Raw genomic sequence first — 17,084 nt, forward strand, 5'->3', positions numbered from 1 at the left:
GCAGAGGCTCCAGTTAAACTCTGGGCTTCTAAACCGCTTAAAAACATTTAAAAAGATGAAAAACATTAAATTTACACTGACAGAACTAAGCTCTTAAACATGCCCGTAAACTGGCAGTTTATGACGCAGGGAACAGCTTCAGAGTCCACGCTCCTTCACCTCAGTTTGAACAGCTTCACCTGGACGAGCACCTGCTCCACTCCTGCTCGTCTTCATCACATCGCTGCTGCGGTCAAACAGGATTCGATGGCAGCTTCTCCGAGTCTTTAAAGTGCATCCCACCTCCTCCTCCTGTCTCTCCTCCAGCGCAGCATCAGGCCATTTGCTGCTCCTTCCTTCCTTCCTCCAGAGGGCGCCCTTCATCCTCCGTCTTAGTCCTGTTATCTGCGATGATGCTGACCCGGTCACAGACCTCCTCAGAGGGGGGCGAGGCCAGGTACACGGAGGATTTAGGAGGTGGCAGCAGAGACTAAGGGGGTGGGGCAGAAAGTTTGTCATTAAATTAAAGAGGGGAGAGAGACACACACACACACACACACACACACACACACACACACACACACACACACACACACACACACCTCTTTAAAGTGTGGCGGCAGCACGATTTCTGGACACAGAAACTGGGAGATTCGATTCCAGTAGACCACCATCACCACCGCCAGAGCCACCAACACAACCATGACCAAAACCGTCACCACAGCCGCTACCCATGGAACTGCATCCTCTGCAAGAAAAGCACACGGGTGAGCTCGTCAGCGCCACCGTCAGCGCCTGAGTTTCTAAAGGTGCCGGACGCCTACCGTCAGCGGTGCTCTCACAGACGATGTCGCTGAACTCGCTCGGTCTGGTGTTTTGGTTGGTGTCGATTTGGACTTGGACGCAGTACTCGCACATGGGTTCCAGGTCTTCCAGAACCACCCGGTTCTGCCGTAAATCACTGAGAGTTTTCACCTGTAGGAGGCAGCAGAGAGGAGGTCAGGTGTTTCTGTTAGCTTCTGTTCTTTAAGGGTTTTTTTTTATTAACTTTTAAAAACAAATTTATTTTTGTTTTAGGTTATTTTTCAGGTTGGTTTTAATTTTTCAAATGTTGAGGGGCTCAGAGTAGAGCTGCTGCTCCTAATTTAAATATAAATGCAGGGTTAGGGTTTGTTCAGGTACAAAAATCGGACATTTGAAGCCAGCTCTGCTGCGTCTCATTGGCTGTGTCCTGCAGATATTCATGAATATTTCACCAACTTCCTCCGTTTTATTGTTCCTACACGTTCAGGGTCAAAGTATATTAAACAAATATGTAGGACCGCTTTTTTGCATTTGTGCAATATTTCTAAAATTAGAAACATCCTTTCTCAGAGTGATGCTGAAAAGCTAATTCATGCATTTATTACTTCTAGGCTGGACTATTGTAATTCATTATTATCAGGCTGTCCTAAAAGCTCCCTGAAAAGCCTTCAGCTGATCCAAAATACTGCAGCTAGAGTACTGACAGGGACTAGAAAGAGAGAGCAGATTTCTCCCATATTGGCTTCTCTTCATTGGCTCCCTGTTAAATCTAGAATAGAATTTAAAATTCTTCTCCTCACATACAAGGTCTTGAATAATCAGGCCCCATCTTATCTCAAAGACCTCATAGTACCATATCACCCCAACAGAGCACTTCGCTCTCAGACTGCTGGCTTACTTGTGGTTCCTAGGATACTTAAGAGTAGAATGGGAGGCAGAGCCTTCAGCTTTCAGGCGCCTCTTCTGTGGAACCAGCTCCCAGTTTGGATTCAGGAGACAGACACCCTCTCTATTTTTAAGATTAGGCTTAAAACTTTCCTTTATGATCAAGTTTATAGTTAGGGCTGGATCAGGTGACCCTGAACCATCCCTTAGTTATGCTGCTATAGGCCTAGGCTGCTGGGGGGTTCCCATGAGTGTTTCTTTTCATTCACCTTATTTACTTTTTTTTATACTCCACTCTATATTTAATCATTAGTTATTATTAATCTCTCTCCCCCCTCAGCAGATGACCCCCCCTCCCTGAGCCTGGTTCTGATGGAGGTTTCTTCCTGTTAAAGGGAGTTTTTCCTTCCCACTGTCACCAAGTGCTGCTCATAGGGGGTCATTTTGACTATTGGGTTTTCTCTGTATTATTGTAGGGTCTTTACCCACAATACAAAGTGCCTTGAGGTGACTGTTGTGGTTTGGTGCTATTTAAATAAAACTGAATTGAATTGAGCTGTCAGTTCCCACCTCTTCCTTCTGGCTGCTATTCCAGTAGGTGATGTTATAGGTGGCAGATGGGTACACGACCCTCAGTGATGACGTCTTAAACACTGGATCTGTGATGCTGACTTCCAGAGATGTCCCAACGCGGTGGAGGGTCACATTGGGCGGACCGATGGAGGCTGAGGAGGACAGCACGAGGAAGAAGGTAATGACATATTACTCCAGAGGTTCAAAGTTTATGGTTTTTATTGGACAGCAAACATCAACCTGAGCAAAGCCAAAGCAGGAAAAAGTTCAACAATTCCAAAGTTTCCTCCAAACTCTACAGCGCTCAGCAGCTTCAGCCTGAGCTCTACAGAGAGGGGAAGATGGGGAAGAACTAACTCATGGTTTCATATCTGATCATCTGCAGTTCAGTGATGCTCTTCAGACTTCCCCTGATAAAGCAGTCAGAGGTTGTTGTTTTCAGTCACTGATGGTCAATACTGGAAACTTTTATCTCCAGATTGGGAGCAAATCCGGTTTAAAACGCAGGAACCTGAACTAGCCATCAAAGTGACCCATCACATCAGGCTCCATAGGCTCCGCCCAAAAGGTCAAAAGTCAGTTTCTTCCGAGGTGTAGAACCTGCAGCAGCACAGGTGCACAGCAGACACTCGTGTGCACGATGTTTCATGTGTGCACGGCTGCTGAGTTCTACGTTGAAGTTACCCACGAGGATGAACACCTGCGCTCGCCGAAACACGTTATTTGTGCAGATTATATTTTTTTTCGTGTGTGACTTTTGCCCTGAATATAATTCCATTCTCGTCTTATCAATAATTGGAATTTGCAGTTTTCCAGCGAACGCTCATTAAAACGGCGACTCTCTGTCTTTGGGGAAGGGGCGGGGCCACAAACAGACTGACAGGTCACACGCAGACGGGCAGGTGGAGAAATTTACTTTAAGACGCATTTTATTGCTCCGTTTCATAAGCAAACTATTCGATCAGATAGTTTTTTTTTTTATTTAAAAAACAGAGTTTACAATTTCCAACAGTTTCAAGCACTACATCCAAAATTCAAGCACTTTTCCAACCTTGAAAACACAACATTAAAACATTTCCAGCACCCATAGGAACCCTGCTGGGCCCGTGGGTTACTGTCTGGGTCTCCTTTCCTTTGTAAACAAAGACCAGTGGGTGGACGAGGAAGTCTTGGCCTGGATATCAAAACTGAGCACAGAGCGGCCGGCGGGAGTCACACCAGCGTCTCCTCCTTTGGAGGATATTTGGCACAAATAAACAGACAATAAGCATAAACAGTATAAAACAGCCTGTGTGAAGTTAAAACTCCCTAGACTCACATTCTTTTAACAGATAGGGGGTGTGTGTAAGCCCCCCTCCCGCAGTGAACACTTACCTAATGCTACATCAGTTTATTATGGTTATTAGAATCAGGAGTCATGATCCTGGATAATTATTTATTGTTTAACAACTTCTCAATCACAAGTCGTTAGCCAATGAGAATGCAGCTCTGCCTCTCGCGCCTCACAGCAGGTTAAGATGGAGACCCTGATCCCAACAGGGGGAGGACACGCCCTCTTTCACCCCGTCTGCGCTGACAGCAGCATAGAGCACACGGCCACAGGTTTTGGACCTGCCGAGGTCTCTAAGCACCGCCTTCCTGGTGTGACTGCAGCAGTGATGAGGCGGAGCTGAGTTGAGCGGCTCACAGGTGAGCCTGTTTGTAATGCTCAGCATGTCAGACATTTTTAAGGCTTTACATCATTGAGTTTCCCTTCCAAGTTAAATGTACATCTGGGTTTCCACTCACTGTCTCTGTCCAAGGTCATCTGGTTACTCTCCACCCAGCCGGAGCTCTCGGCTCCCCAATGCACCCGCACTCTGCCCCGGTAGTGCCCATATGGGGTGATGGAGGGGGAGTTGAAGTCACACTGAAGGGCTGAGATGTTCATGCAGACAGTTTTGTATGGAATAGCTGAGCTTCTGTAACAGAGAAACACAGAGGTCACAGGTTTGAGAGAGAGGAGCAGAGCTGAGGATCCTCCCGGGAACACGGCCGACGGTCAGAAGTTCTCACATTAGTGATGTCATCAGAAAGTCTACAAAGAGCCATCAGTCACATTCATTTTTAAGGTTGTCTTTTGGAGGCTGAAGTGATGCAGTGTGCATCTAGCACTGATTTTAGGCCTGCGTACATCAAAGCAAACACAATCACGTCTAAGAGCTCGCGACGCTGCTGATCAGTCACATCAAAGCGTCGCTGCTGGAACACGATGTTCACAGTGTGTGCGTCAGGACACAGATGTGTGTGCCTGCTTCAGCTGCGTTTCCCAGAACAGACATGCTGCAGGTAAGAGGAAGTTTGTGCTGTGTGAACACCTGGACCGCAACAAACAGCTTAGATTTCACCACAGTCCTCACAAACCGCACACACCAGCACAGTTCCACACATTAAAATGACTTGAATGACATTCAGAGCGTGAGAACAGCAGGTGCAGTTTTTCTGACTGCAGCAATGCAGAAAAGTGGAACAGCAGGTGCAGATACTGCCTATTTATATGCAAAGCAGCACTGAAGCAACAAAAGGCTGGACGGTGTGGTGGAGGGGTTCAGCTCTCTGTGACCTGTGCACTCAGGGAGCAGCTGCACAGCTGGACCCCTGCAGGGGCTCGGGAACGCACCTGAGAGCAGCTCGTCCACGCAGGAAGTTCAAACAAGACCCAGCAACACCAGCGCCTTTCCTGAGTCCGAGCTCCGACCAATCAGAAACAAGCCTGTTCTCAGTGCACAGTTCAAAGCAGATGTCTATAATATAATATAAAATAATATAATATAATATAATATAATATGCTGCCACTCATGAACTCAGAAGCAATTCTGATGCACGTATCAATAAATGATGAAGGCCTGGCTGTCTCAGGAAATGTAAACAAGTCTTTAAAATGAATACTTAATAATAATAATAATAATAATAATAATAGTATTATAGTTATTATTGTCGTTTGGTAGTTAGTTATAGTTTGTAAAACTCCATGAGACACAAAATGCTGAGAATTATAATTCTCAGGGGGGGCGTTGTGCGGAGCCTCGAGCTTGCTTTGTTGCTTTGCTTTCGACTAACTGCTGCATTTCCTGGTTTCCTCAGTCTGAGCGCCTCCTGCTGGCTCACCTCAGAGGTACAGGCTGCTCTCTTACAACAGTGCCGCCACTGTCTCTGCTTCACCTGGACGTAGCATGTCTCCTTATAGGGAGAAAGGGGGTGTGGCAGTATGCAGATGACACGCCTGCTGGTTCAGAATTGTTTGGATTCACTAACGTGTGCAAAGGTGGTCAGAACAGAACAGGTCAGTGCAAACGTTTCATAAATGTGATGGTAAGTTTGGGTACGCACTTGTTTTCTGGGCAGAGTAAGAATGTTCTCTCACACACACACACACACACACACACATCTTTATTCAGGGAAGGTCTTGCTGACTTCAGCAGGACGATGCCAGACCTTATTCTGCAAATATTCTTGCTGATTTGCTGATTTTGTAACTTGTTGTTTTGTGGTTGCACAGCTGCTGCCTCAGACAGAAACATCTGATTTCCAACACATTCTCCAAGTATTATCGTCTTTGTTTGGAAACTTCCTTATTTCAGCAAACTAAACCATTCTTCCATCAGCGCGACTGTTCAGAGAAAAGCTGTCAAAACCGTTTTAGAGATGAGTCACAAGCAGCACAACCCAGTAAAGCAGCTGCTTTAGTTCACAGACGCACAAGTAAACTCTGACATTTAATAAGCCCTCGATTTATGAAACAGATGCATCAGCCTGAGTTAATGTGTATTCATTTACTCTTTATGATACAGTTCCTCAGGAGTACTTTAACTTTGCAGTACAGTTAAGATTTTAAAGACTTCATCACAGTTTTCACACTTTACGAACCATCCACTGGGTCAGACTGGACCCTGTGGGGGCCGGTTCTGGTCCCCGGGCCTCATGTTTGACATCCCTGGTTCAGAGCAGAAGTTCTACAGAGCGAGCTGTGAACGGTCTCCGGACAGCAGAGACACAAAGTGAACAGTTAGATCTGAGTAACGGCGGGGCTTAAATGACTGAGTTTATTTACATGTTGCGCAGAGAGCCAGCTGCTCTCATGTACTTCCCCTTCTCCTCTGACCTTTCACCAACGCTGGAAATCAGTAACACTCAAAGATTAGGTTTCGATTCAGGGCTTAAACGTGAACTTTCGTTTAAAATGAAAGTAACTCGTGCTCTGACATTTAAAGGCCAAATGCTGTGAAGTCACCTGTAGCTTTCACACCGGGCTGCTGACTCACCTGTACTCAGCTGTGTAATTCAGATCACCGGCCGCCCCTTCAGGTGGGTCCCACCAGAGCACCAGGTCCATGTTGTGTGAGGTCAGGTGGACGTTGGTGGGTGCGCTGAGGACTCCCGACCCCGCTGAGCAGCCCGGACACAAACACAAAGATATCAGTGCTGTTCAGTGACATGAAACACACACTGCTCTTTTATCCTGGGGTCAAAGTTCACCTGCTGTGCTTCAGTAAACAGAGGTGCCTGCTTTCAGCTCAGAACTTTACAAACTTGGACTGACCACGTTTATTGGCCACAGTGAGGAAGCTCAGCCGCTCGGTGCTGCTTTCTCTTTTCTAACTGACTCCAGCCTGACTGGAAGCGTCAGCCGCTCCTCCTCAGCTGCCCTCACACTAACAACCCGCCGCTTAAAGTAAAGGTAGAGTTTACCTGCGGAGCCGCACAGCGCGTACAGCGTCAGGATGAAGGCGCAGACACAAGCTGCCATGTTCTCCGGCAGGTTCTCCGGCAGGTTCCCCGCCGTCTCTGTGCTGCGATCCGGCTCAGCGCTGCCTCAGCGTGTGTGTGTGTGTGTGTGTGTGTGTTTCCTGGTAGCGCTCACAGTTAGCAGCGGGGGAAGTACACGGAAATGAAAGTCGTTAGTGCGCAGAAACGCGACAAGCTTCAAGGAATCTGAGCGCACTGGAAAAGGTGTGGGTTCAGCCCAGATCACGTGACTTTATTTAGTCATTTATTGACGCGGCAGTGCGCATGTCTGCGGGTCAGTCATTCAGAGTGGAATCAGCCCGGAGTGATTTATAACGTCACTGTTTATAACTCTTTGACATACATATTTGATTTATCAAGTTTTGTGAACAGGATAAGGAGAGAGTGGATGTTTTCCTAAAACCTCTGAATGTGTTCAGTGAACCATACTTTTTAGAGTGTGTGATCACGTGTCCAGGTGGCGTCAAATGTTTTTTTGGGTGGGTGTTTATCACCCTGTGAGGACCTGCTGGTACACTCATGGTGACATAAACGGACTGGAAATTAATGCAAGTGTAAAAATAAATAAAATGAAACTGAGTTAGTTTAACTCCCCCTAACATCCACTTCAGCACTGAAGCTGCAGTTCCTCTAACGTCCAAACAGAGGCGCCACAGTGAGTCTGTCCCATAGACTGCCATGTTAAAACAGAAATAAACACGTTTACAGCCTGATACAGAAACTGCTTTGGTCTCTGTGGCTCACACAGTATCCGGTGGATACAGTGAAGGGAATACTTCGATCCCATTGGTACACATGCAGAGTGGAAGCAGAGTCTGGGGAGGAGGGGATGAGTCGGCCATCACCGCAGGCGAGGTCACTGATAGTTAAATAACTCCTTGGCAGCAGAGCCTTCAGGCTCTGGATTTATCTGCATCACTGCATGTAAATCAGGACCATGCCTCTGATTGCAGGAGCTGCTACAGGTGAGCGGGAGGGAACACCTGGACAGGTTACCAGCCTGTCACAGGGCTAACACAGAGAAGCAGACAACCATTCACACACCTGGGCAATTTAGAATCACCTAATCGAACCTAACCCCACTAACTGCATGTCTTTGGACTGTGGGAGGAAACCAGAGAACATGCAAACTGCACACAGAAAGGCCTGATGGTGGATTCAAACCCAGGACCTTCCTGCTGTGAGGCAGCAGTGCTAACCACCACTCCACCCCATCCAAGGCTGATTCCATGGAAACAAAATATGAAGTTTTTTGTATTTATTTTCCAGCTCTTTGCTTCCTACTCTTGTGCAGATCTCTGTGTGTTAGCAACATTAGCAGCATGGAAACAAGCAGCAGCGTGTCTCCATCATGGCTCGGTGTCAGTGTGGCCTTTAGTGAGCCAACACAGACCGAGGGCATCTCACCGTGGTTACAGCGTGAAGGACCTCTTTAACATCACACAGGTGAGTCCAAACGATCGAGGATAATACAGCTGCACACCAAACTCTTTACAGACAGCTTCCTTTATTTCAAAACAATCACATTAAAGTTCATTCAGAATTTGAGGACAGGCACAAGCTTTGATATCATCAGGGTGGAGCTCAGATGGCTCCACCTTTCTGAGCCATCACTTCCCAGAAAACCAGTTGAACTGGGCCTGATGGCAGTCACGGTGAGAATAAAAGCATCGCTCGACTTATTAGCAAAGAAAAGAAGGAATGCAGGAAGGCTTCACAGTGACACTTCACATATAAACACACAGTAACACTAAGTTTTTAGGGTTATTCCTATTTTCACTTCCTGTCCCTGTTAAAGACCTGCTCTGTGTTATAAAACTACAGAAAATGTACCCAGATTTAGAAGAAATGGTAAATATTGTCAGGATTATAACAGGTTACATAGTTACAGTGAGGAGGGTGGGAACTAATTCTTGTGGGACTTGTTTCCTCGTGTGATCATGTTCATGTGAGAACAGTCTGTGCACAAAAGAATGACCTGTGCACAGATCAGGTCCACAGGTTTTTGGACAGTGACCTGGTTTTTGTAGTTTTGCCTCTGTGCAGCAGCAGTGCAGACGTCCAGCTTCAGTTCATGGGGGTTAACTAAAGTACTGCATTAGCTGGTGAGGAATTACAGCCAGATTTAGAACCAGTTCCCCATTTTCAGACACTCAGAAGTGGATGGGTGGGTGGATGGATGAGAACAATCCTTGTACTTACTGATACTCTGAAAATGTGGGCCTGTTTAAAGATGGCTGTAATTCTTAAACACTTTATGGCACATTTTGTTAACTAAAGCAGAAAGTCTGCACTTCAATCACATCCTGACTGATTTAAAGTCCACTGTGGGGGATCTGACCGTATCTTGTGGGAATCAGTTATTTTCTTATTTCTCCAACATATCACCTGCTTCTTTGTAAGACATTAATTTGCTTGCAGGAGATTTTAAAAAATGACCTTATGGGACTTCAGAGGTTATGTATCTTTTCCCCCACTAATCCTGAAGCCCTCACACCCACTGAGCCGAGTCGGCTCCAGCTAAATAGGCTCCTCTGGTCTCCAGCCTCGCTCCGGCTCCTCTGAGCAGCTCCTCTTCAGCTGGTTGGAGGAGCTGCTATCATTTGAGATTTGATGCAAGAGTCCAGGCGTAGCATTTCCACGGTGGTAGAAGAGGACATATGACTGGAAGAGAGAGTCAGACAGTTTACTCACCGCGCTGTTATTCCCTTAGAAGATGCAACAGTCATTACTGGATGTTTCTGATCTCTGAGCATGAGTATTCATGTTCATTGGTCTTTATGAGTTGTACATAAAAACACTGCCAACATGAGTAAAACTTAAAATACTGTTATACACAGTATTTCCAACACTATCAGTGTTTAGGAAATGAAGAACAAGCCTGTTCTCCCCCAGATGTTGAAGCAGTTTGAGTTTGTATCATCAGCGTGTGACTGATAAAGATAAACCGTTACCGGAGTTTGGGGGCGGCGCCATTTCAGGGTCAGCTGACTGCCACAGACGACCAGCACCGTCAGGAGAAACATCAGCACGCAGAAGGAACCCAGCAGGCCCAAGACCATGTACACTGAGGAAGAGACGCAACATACACCTGCACATTTACATCTCTGAGAGGAAGTGCTCACTCTCAAATCAAGTTCCTCTTTCAGCCTTCAAACACACAGTTAATGCCGGGGGGTAATGAGCAGTTTGTTTAGGCTGTAACCATACGCTGCACAGTTAACAGCATCACTGCTCCTGTCAGCTGTGCATGAATGGGCCCCATGCAGCTGCAAAAGTGTAATCTAAACACTTTTAGACGTGGCCAGTTAGGAGGCTACGAAATGGGTTTTCCAGAGCCAATGATAACCAGAGGGCGTTATGTAGTTTTTCCAGGTGATTTTGGTGCTGCCAGTTAACAGGTAAAAGGGCCTTTTTAATTACACACCACATTAAAGTCACATGATTTATTCTCCTTATTACCAGCCCTTCATTTTCTGAGTGAGCCAGTTTATCAGGTATTATGGTGAAGTAAAGACAGGAATTCATAGAAGCTGAAGTAGTCTGTGGATTCAGCCTCTGTGCTGCTGGCACTGTTTACTTAGTCAGCAGCTTCCTGGTCACATGGTGGATAAAATATCATCAGGTCTTTGATGATACAAATACTGATACATGAGATGTTATTCATTCTTCTTTAAAATTCACACTCAGACATGTCTGTTAATTTACAGCTTCATATTCCTTCCTTCAGCTTATACGGGGCCCCACCCATCAGGTATCCGCTGTCTAAAATAAGCTGCTTTGACCCCTCCTCCTTTAAGCCAAATTTCTCTCCGGTTGGCTGCCCCTTGTTGAAGGAGTGGGTGGGGCTCTTGACCCCTTTGTGACATCATACAGATCCAGGAGGAGAAAAACCTGTGATAAACTGAGTGTTCAGAGCACATGTACAGTCACACCTGTGAGTGTTTGTCTCACAGGTGTGACCCCATGCACTCACCTGATTATTAGAAATGTTTAATGTGCACATCCTGCACAGGAAGAGGACATGAAATAAGGAAAAGCAGGTGCACTTTAAGGAGTTTTGCACCAAAACAAGATGAAATTAAAGTTTTTGTATAACTAGACGCTCACCACATTCAGAAGTTTTCATTAATCAGCAGAATGAAGGTGGGTTCACATACGTGAGGTGGTGCTTGGAGGGGGGCTGGTGAAGGCGCAGTGAGGCTCGCTCGGGATGGCTGTGGTGTAGAAATGCCTGACGGAGACGGTCACACAGTACTCCACACCTCTCTGCAGGTACCTGATCACAGTCTCCTCAGAGTACGGCATGTGCAGTGTGAACTGAAACACACACACACACACACACACACACACACACACACACACACACACACACACACACACACACACACACACACACACACACACACACACCTGGTGATTAAAGTTCATGTGAGCCACACAGGTGGATCTTACTGTTGTGTTCATGAAGGTTTGTGTATGAGAAGCAGTCAGAGGGTAAATATCTCATCCAAACTCTCTACAGTCACATTAATGAGCTCAGATCACGAGTTTGAATCTAATCTAATAGAATCACTTTAATTTTTGAAGAATAAAGGCTATCAAAAACAAGTCATTGGTGGATAGCCTCCCAGTCTTATCAATCATTCAATCAAATTGCGTATTTATAAGAAGCAACTTAATGTACAGGTGCTGGTCATAAAATTAGAATATCATGAAAAAGTTGATTTTTTTCAGTAATTCCATTCAGAAAGTGAAACTTGTTTATTATATTCATTCATTACACACAGACTGATATATTTCAAATGTTTATTTCTTTTAATTTTGATGATTATAACTGACAACTAATGAAAACCCCAAATTCAGTATCTCAGAAAATTAGAATATTACTTCAGACCAATACAAAAAAAGGATTTTTAGAAATGTTGGCCAGCTGAAAAGTAGGAACATGAAAATTATGATCATGAAAAGTATGAGCATGTACTGCACTCAGTACTTAGTTGGGGCTCCTTTTGCCTGGATCCCTGCAGCAATGCGGCGTGGCATGGAGTCCATCAGTCTGTGGCACTGCTCAGGTGTTATGAGAGCCCAGGTTGCTCTGATAGTGACCTTCAGCTCTTCTGAATTGTTGGCTCTGGCGTATCACATCTTCCTCTTCACAATAGCCCATAGATTTTCTATGGGGTTAAAGGTCAGGTGTGTTTGCTGTCCAATGAAGAACAGGGATACCATGGTCCTTAAAGCAGGTACTGGTAGCTTTGGCACTGTGTGCAGGTGCCAAGTCCTGTTGGAAAATGAAGTCTGCATCTCCATAAAGTTGGTCAGCAGCAGGAAGCATGAAGTGCTCTAAAACTTCCTGGTAGACGGCCGCATTGACCTTTGACCTCAGAAAACACAGCGGACCAACACCAGCAGATGACACGGCACCCCAAACCATCACTGACTGTGGAAACTTTACACTGGACCTCAGCCAGCCTCTGTGCCTCTCCTCTCTTCCTCCAGACTCTGGGACCTTGATTTCCAAAGGAAATGCAACATTGACTTTGATCAGAGGACATAACTTTGGAGCACTCAGCAGCAGTCCAGTCCTTTTCGTCTTTAGTCCAGGCGAGACGCTTCTGACACAGTCTCTGTTCTAGAGTGGCTCGACACGAGGACTGTGACAGCTGAAACCCATGTCTGCATACGTCTGTGTGTGGTGGTTCTTGAAGCACTGACTCCAGCTGCAGTCCACTCTTTGTGAATCTCCCCACATTTTTGAATGGCTTTGTTCCACAATCCTCTCCAGGGTGCAGTTATCCCTGTTGTTGGACACTTTTTTCTACCACATCTTTTCCTTCCCTTCGCCTCTCTATTAATGTGCTTGGACACAGAGCTCTGTGAACAGCAGCCTCTTTAGCAATGACCTTTGTGTCTCGCCCTCCTTGTGAGAGGTGTCAAAGGTCGTCTTTTGGACAACTGTCACTCAGCAGTCTGCCCCATGATTGTGTAGCCTACAGAACTAGACTGAGAGACCATTTAAAGGCCTTTGCAGGTGTTTGGAGTTAATTAGCTGATTAGAGTGTGGCACCAGGTGTCTGCAATATTGAACCTTTTCACAATATTCTAATTTTCTGACATACTCAATTTGGGGTTTTCATTAGTTGTCAGTTATAATGATCAAAAGTAACCCTCTATGGCATGAATTTTTATCTTAGGAAGAAAAAATATTTCACCTTAGGTTTTTGGAGCTTGAGGGTCCCTGATAATATATCAATCATAAAATATGCCACACCTCCCCAACCCCGCCACCAGATACTGAATTTGAGGTTTTCATTAATTGTCAGTTATAATCATCAAAATTAAAAGAAATAAACATTTGAAATATATCAGTCTGTGTGTAATGAATGAATATAATATACTAGTTTTTAATGATATTTTAATTTTATGACCAGCACCTGTACATTTAAAAGACATGAACAATAATCAATCATCTCTAATCTACTCTACTCCCCTCGGCTCCATCCTCAGAAGGCATAAAATTCCTTTTAATTGCTATGTGGATGATACACAGATTTATATGCCCCTAAACCGCAAGGAAGCCAACTCTGTACAGATTCTAATTAAGTGTCTTGATGAAATTAAATCTTGGATGGCTCTAAACTTTCTGAATTTTAATGACAAAAAGACGGAGGTGATTGTTTTTGGCCCTAGTACCACTGGTGGATTTCCTCCTGTGGACCTGGGTCCATTATCACAATATGTAAAGCCGTCTGTCACAAATTTGGGTTTTATGATGGATGAGAGTTTTAAGTTGGAGGGCCAGATCAGTGCAGTGGTGAGGTCTAGTTTCTTTCATTTGAGGCAGCTGGCGAAGATAAAAAATATTTTATCAAAAAAACACTTTGAAGTAGTGATCCATGCCTTTATCACAACTAGGCTGGATTATTGCAACGCATTGTATGTTGGTGTTAGCCAGTCTTCCCTATCTCGTCTACAGCTGGTTCAAAATGCTGCTGCGCGGCTCTTGACGGGATCACGGAGGAGGGAGCGTATTACTCCTGTTTTATCCTCACTGCACTGGCTGCCCGTCCATTTTAGAGTCCATTTTAAAATTATTTTATTTGTTTTTAAGTCATTACATGGCCTTGCCCCACCTTATCTCTCCGAGTTGCTGCACTTGCATGCTCCTTCCCGGTCACTCAGATGAGCTGAACAACTGTACCTTGATGTGCCGAGGACACAGCGGAGGCTCAGAGGAGACAGAGCCTTTGCTGCGGCAGCTCCTAGACTCTGGAATTCGCTGCCATTGGGCATTAAACAGGGCTCGTCATTGGCCAGTTTTAAATCTACTCTTAAGACATATCTTTTTCATATGGCCTTTGACTAGTATGAGCTGCTGTTTTATTTTGTTTTTATTTTCTTATTTTTTTTAGGATAAACTGTGTATTTTACTGTTTTTATTTATTAATTTTATTCTATTTATGTATGCATTTATTTATTTAGTTATTTTTTTTATTACATTTTTAAATTTTATCTTCTCTTGTCCTGATATGTTTTATGTACAGCACTTTGGTCAGTGGTTACTGTTTTTAAAGTGCTTTATGAATAAACTTGGCTAATCTGGTAATAAACAGTAAGACTGAATGAATAAAAACAAAATAACCCATGTAAAGCAGAAAGGATCAAAAGCCAGAAGATTCACATTCAGCTGCTCTCAGCTCATTATAGGCTCAATTTCATTCAGTTTTTATCACTAACATGATCAATCCTTTATTTTTAATTCCTCACTAAAGCTCGACATGTCCCAGCTACGAGCTGACAGAAGTCTTCATGCACTCGGACACCCGGAGAACCAAAGAGCCCGAGGAGTTCCTCAGGTTCTTCCTTAACAGAAAGAAAATCTTAAGTGTTAGCACGTCATGCAGCTAATGTGTCCAAGGTTACTTTAGCTCAGAGCTTTCTTTTCTGTCTGGTTGTTCCAGAGAGGCCAAGCCCAGACCCTGTCCCTAACCCTCGAAGGGTCCCCTGGTAGGGGTTGAGAACAATTTGGTGCCATAAACAAGGATCAACAGTGGGTAATGTCAAAGTCACCAAAGTTTTTCATTTGTTCTTTGTTTTCTGTTCCATAAAATGATCAGTGTGACATTTCTCAATAAAGGTTCATACTCAGGGTCCCTGATGGACAGAGACAAACACCATCATATGGCAGGAAGAAGACGCTGATGGACCGAACTTCAGCCAAGAGAACGTCTGAGATGATCCATCCACAGCACGAGGTCAGGTGTTAATCTGCTGCTGCTGGTTTGGATTACTCGCGATGGAAAGTCCTGATCCTGAGCTTCATGTCCACACTGACATCTAAGTCTTCTCCAAAGTGTTCAGGTATTTGGTGTCCGGGACACCGCGAGCTCATGGACTGTAGTTACACCAAGAGTTTTTAAAACTCTGCTTACAGACGTGCTGATGCTGAGCTGTACAGGCGAAGGCTGAAGGGTTCTTGGCTGCTCAAAAAATAAAAAAGCAAAGAAGCGCAGCCTCGTCCCACAGAGGAGAAGCTCGGACTGGAAACTGGGACGATCACAACTCAGAGGGAAAAAAGCTTTTCCAACCCTTTTCTGAGGCAAAGTCACCAAACTGTGAAAGATTAAACTTAAATCAGATTTGAACTGTGATTCTACGCAGACAGTTTTTATGTCCTGTGACGGCGTTCTTACAGCTGAGGCTCCCTAACCTGACCTCTGAGACGCTGCGAGACTTCCTTCAGTAAGAACTTTGTGTTTGATGAGGGAGCCACATGTCTCATGATAAATGACTGACTGCAGCCTAAATACATAAAAAAGTGTAAACAGTAAGTTAGTTTTCTGAAGTTTGTCTGTTCTTGTCTCTGTTTATTTTCTGTTCCTCACATTTAGAAGTTCAGATTTTTTCTGCCATCTTTTCCTCTGTAGTTAACGAACCTGTAGCTTTCTCCAGGGGGCGCTCATCACTGCATGCATCAACAGCCTAATTCTTGTACTTCCAAAAACAAACTGGTGCAGTTGCATTATTACAAAGTGACGTGCCTCACTTCCTGTGTTACAACAGTGATTTTGTTTTTTCAAAGAAAGGAAGAGCTGCCACTCATTGGCTGATCAGAACAACACACTGAACTGCAAACATGAGGAGCCACAGAGTGCAGAAACATTTGGGCCAAATCTGGGCTCCATTACGGTGCTGGTGAATACCGTGTGGGCCAGATGTGAACCAAAGCAGTCCGACAGTGGACTCTATGGTCCTCTTAGGCCAGGGATGGGGTGGCCCATACTGGCTCAAAAGTCCACACAGGTGAGATATGGATGAAATGTGCTTATTTTCTTTCAGCAGAAGACCAACAACAGCTTCAACTCTTCTGGGAAGGCTTTTTAAAAAGAAAGAAAAAAAACATGTGTGCATGTGGATATATATACACATCATGTGGATATAGCCCAAAGTTGAGTTTTTTATGTAAATTTCTGACTTTTTACTTTATGTGACATTACCTGGGTACCCAGCGTTCCTCTTGTGGAGAATAAACGCACAGATGTTGATGGCTGTAGAAACTGTGTTTTTACTGCTACATAAATTGGAATAAATTAATCTCCATAATGTCCCTTTAGTTAGGTTTTTGTTTAATATGCTAATTTTTTCAACCTTCAGCTGACAGAGGACCGACTCTCTTTTCTCGAGGCTCAGCATTTCCTCAAACACCGGCAGATGTGAGCCGGGGGGGGGGACGCAGCCCGAAAACCACAGACTGAAAAACGACGGCTCTCTGCGCTCCCGTGTGCTCAGTGAGCGACCTTTCAGGCACGCAGACGAGCTGCCGCGTGGGTTTGCTGTTGTGATGTCTTGGCATTTATTCCTCACGGCTCCGAGTTTCACATCATCAAAACAACCTGCGTTAAATCGCGCAGGTGAAACTGCACTGTTTTAATCAGTGTCTCTTCTTGAGATTTCACAAAAACAGATCTGAGTGCAGCAAAAAGATGCAATGATTGCAGATGTGGCTGGATTCAGCTTTTAACCAAACCGCTGTTTAAAAAAGAAATCTTGTGTTT

General features: G+C 44.8%; 2 protein-coding genes across 2 annotated transcripts in view; both read right to left on the reverse strand.

Moving 5' to 3' along the window:
• Positions 1-165: 165 nt before the first annotated feature.
• LOC115800238 (interleukin-10 receptor subunit beta-like) lies at positions 166-7,183 on the reverse strand. Its single transcript, XM_030757485.1, has 7 exons — positions 6,970-7,183; positions 6,543-6,666; positions 4,030-4,202; positions 2,239-2,393; positions 804-954; positions 582-727; positions 166-469 (listed from the first exon to the last, which is right to left on the reverse strand). The coding sequence occupies exons 1-7, from the start codon at positions 7,025-7,027 to the stop codon at positions 314-316; spliced, it is 963 nt and encodes a 320-aa protein (XP_030613345.1). The 5' UTR covers positions 7,028-7,183; the 3' UTR covers positions 166-313.
• A 1,333-nt stretch (positions 7,184-8,516) lies between these two features.
• Positions 8,517-17,084, reverse strand: part of LOC115800600 (uncharacterized) — a 30,420-nt gene continuing 21,852 nt past the window's right edge. The window contains exons 13-15 of the mRNA XM_030758078.1: positions 11,187-11,346; positions 9,981-10,093; positions 8,517-9,690 (exon numbers count right to left, since the gene is read on the reverse strand). Of these exons, the coding sequence (XP_030613938.1) occupies positions 9,547-9,690; positions 9,981-10,093; positions 11,187-11,346 (417 nt within the window). The 3' untranslated portion in view covers positions 8,517-9,546. The remainder of the gene's footprint in view (positions 9,691-9,980; positions 10,094-11,186; positions 11,347-17,084) is intronic.

Source organism: Archocentrus centrarchus, chromosome 21 (genome assembly GCF_007364275.1).
Source record: "Archocentrus centrarchus isolate MPI-CPG fArcCen1 chromosome 21, fArcCen1, whole genome shotgun sequence".
Lineage (NCBI taxonomy): Eukaryota > Metazoa > Chordata > Actinopteri > Cichliformes > Cichlidae > Archocentrus > Archocentrus centrarchus.

Excerpts from the sequence above, each read along its gene's own strand:
- LOC115800238 (XM_030757485.1), bottom strand. The coding sequence starts at position 7,027 with ATGGCAGCTTGTGTCTGCGCCTTCATCCTGACGCTGTACGCGCTGTGC. Across the intron at positions 728-803 it reads CTGTGAGAGCACCGCTGACG|AGGATGCAGTTCCATGGGTA; the intron begins GTAGGCGTCCGG and ends CTTTTCTTGCAG. Across the intron at positions 470-581 it reads TGCCGCCACACTTTAAAGAG|TCTCTGCTGCCACCTCCTAA; the intron begins GTGTGTGTGTGT and ends CCACCCCCTTAG.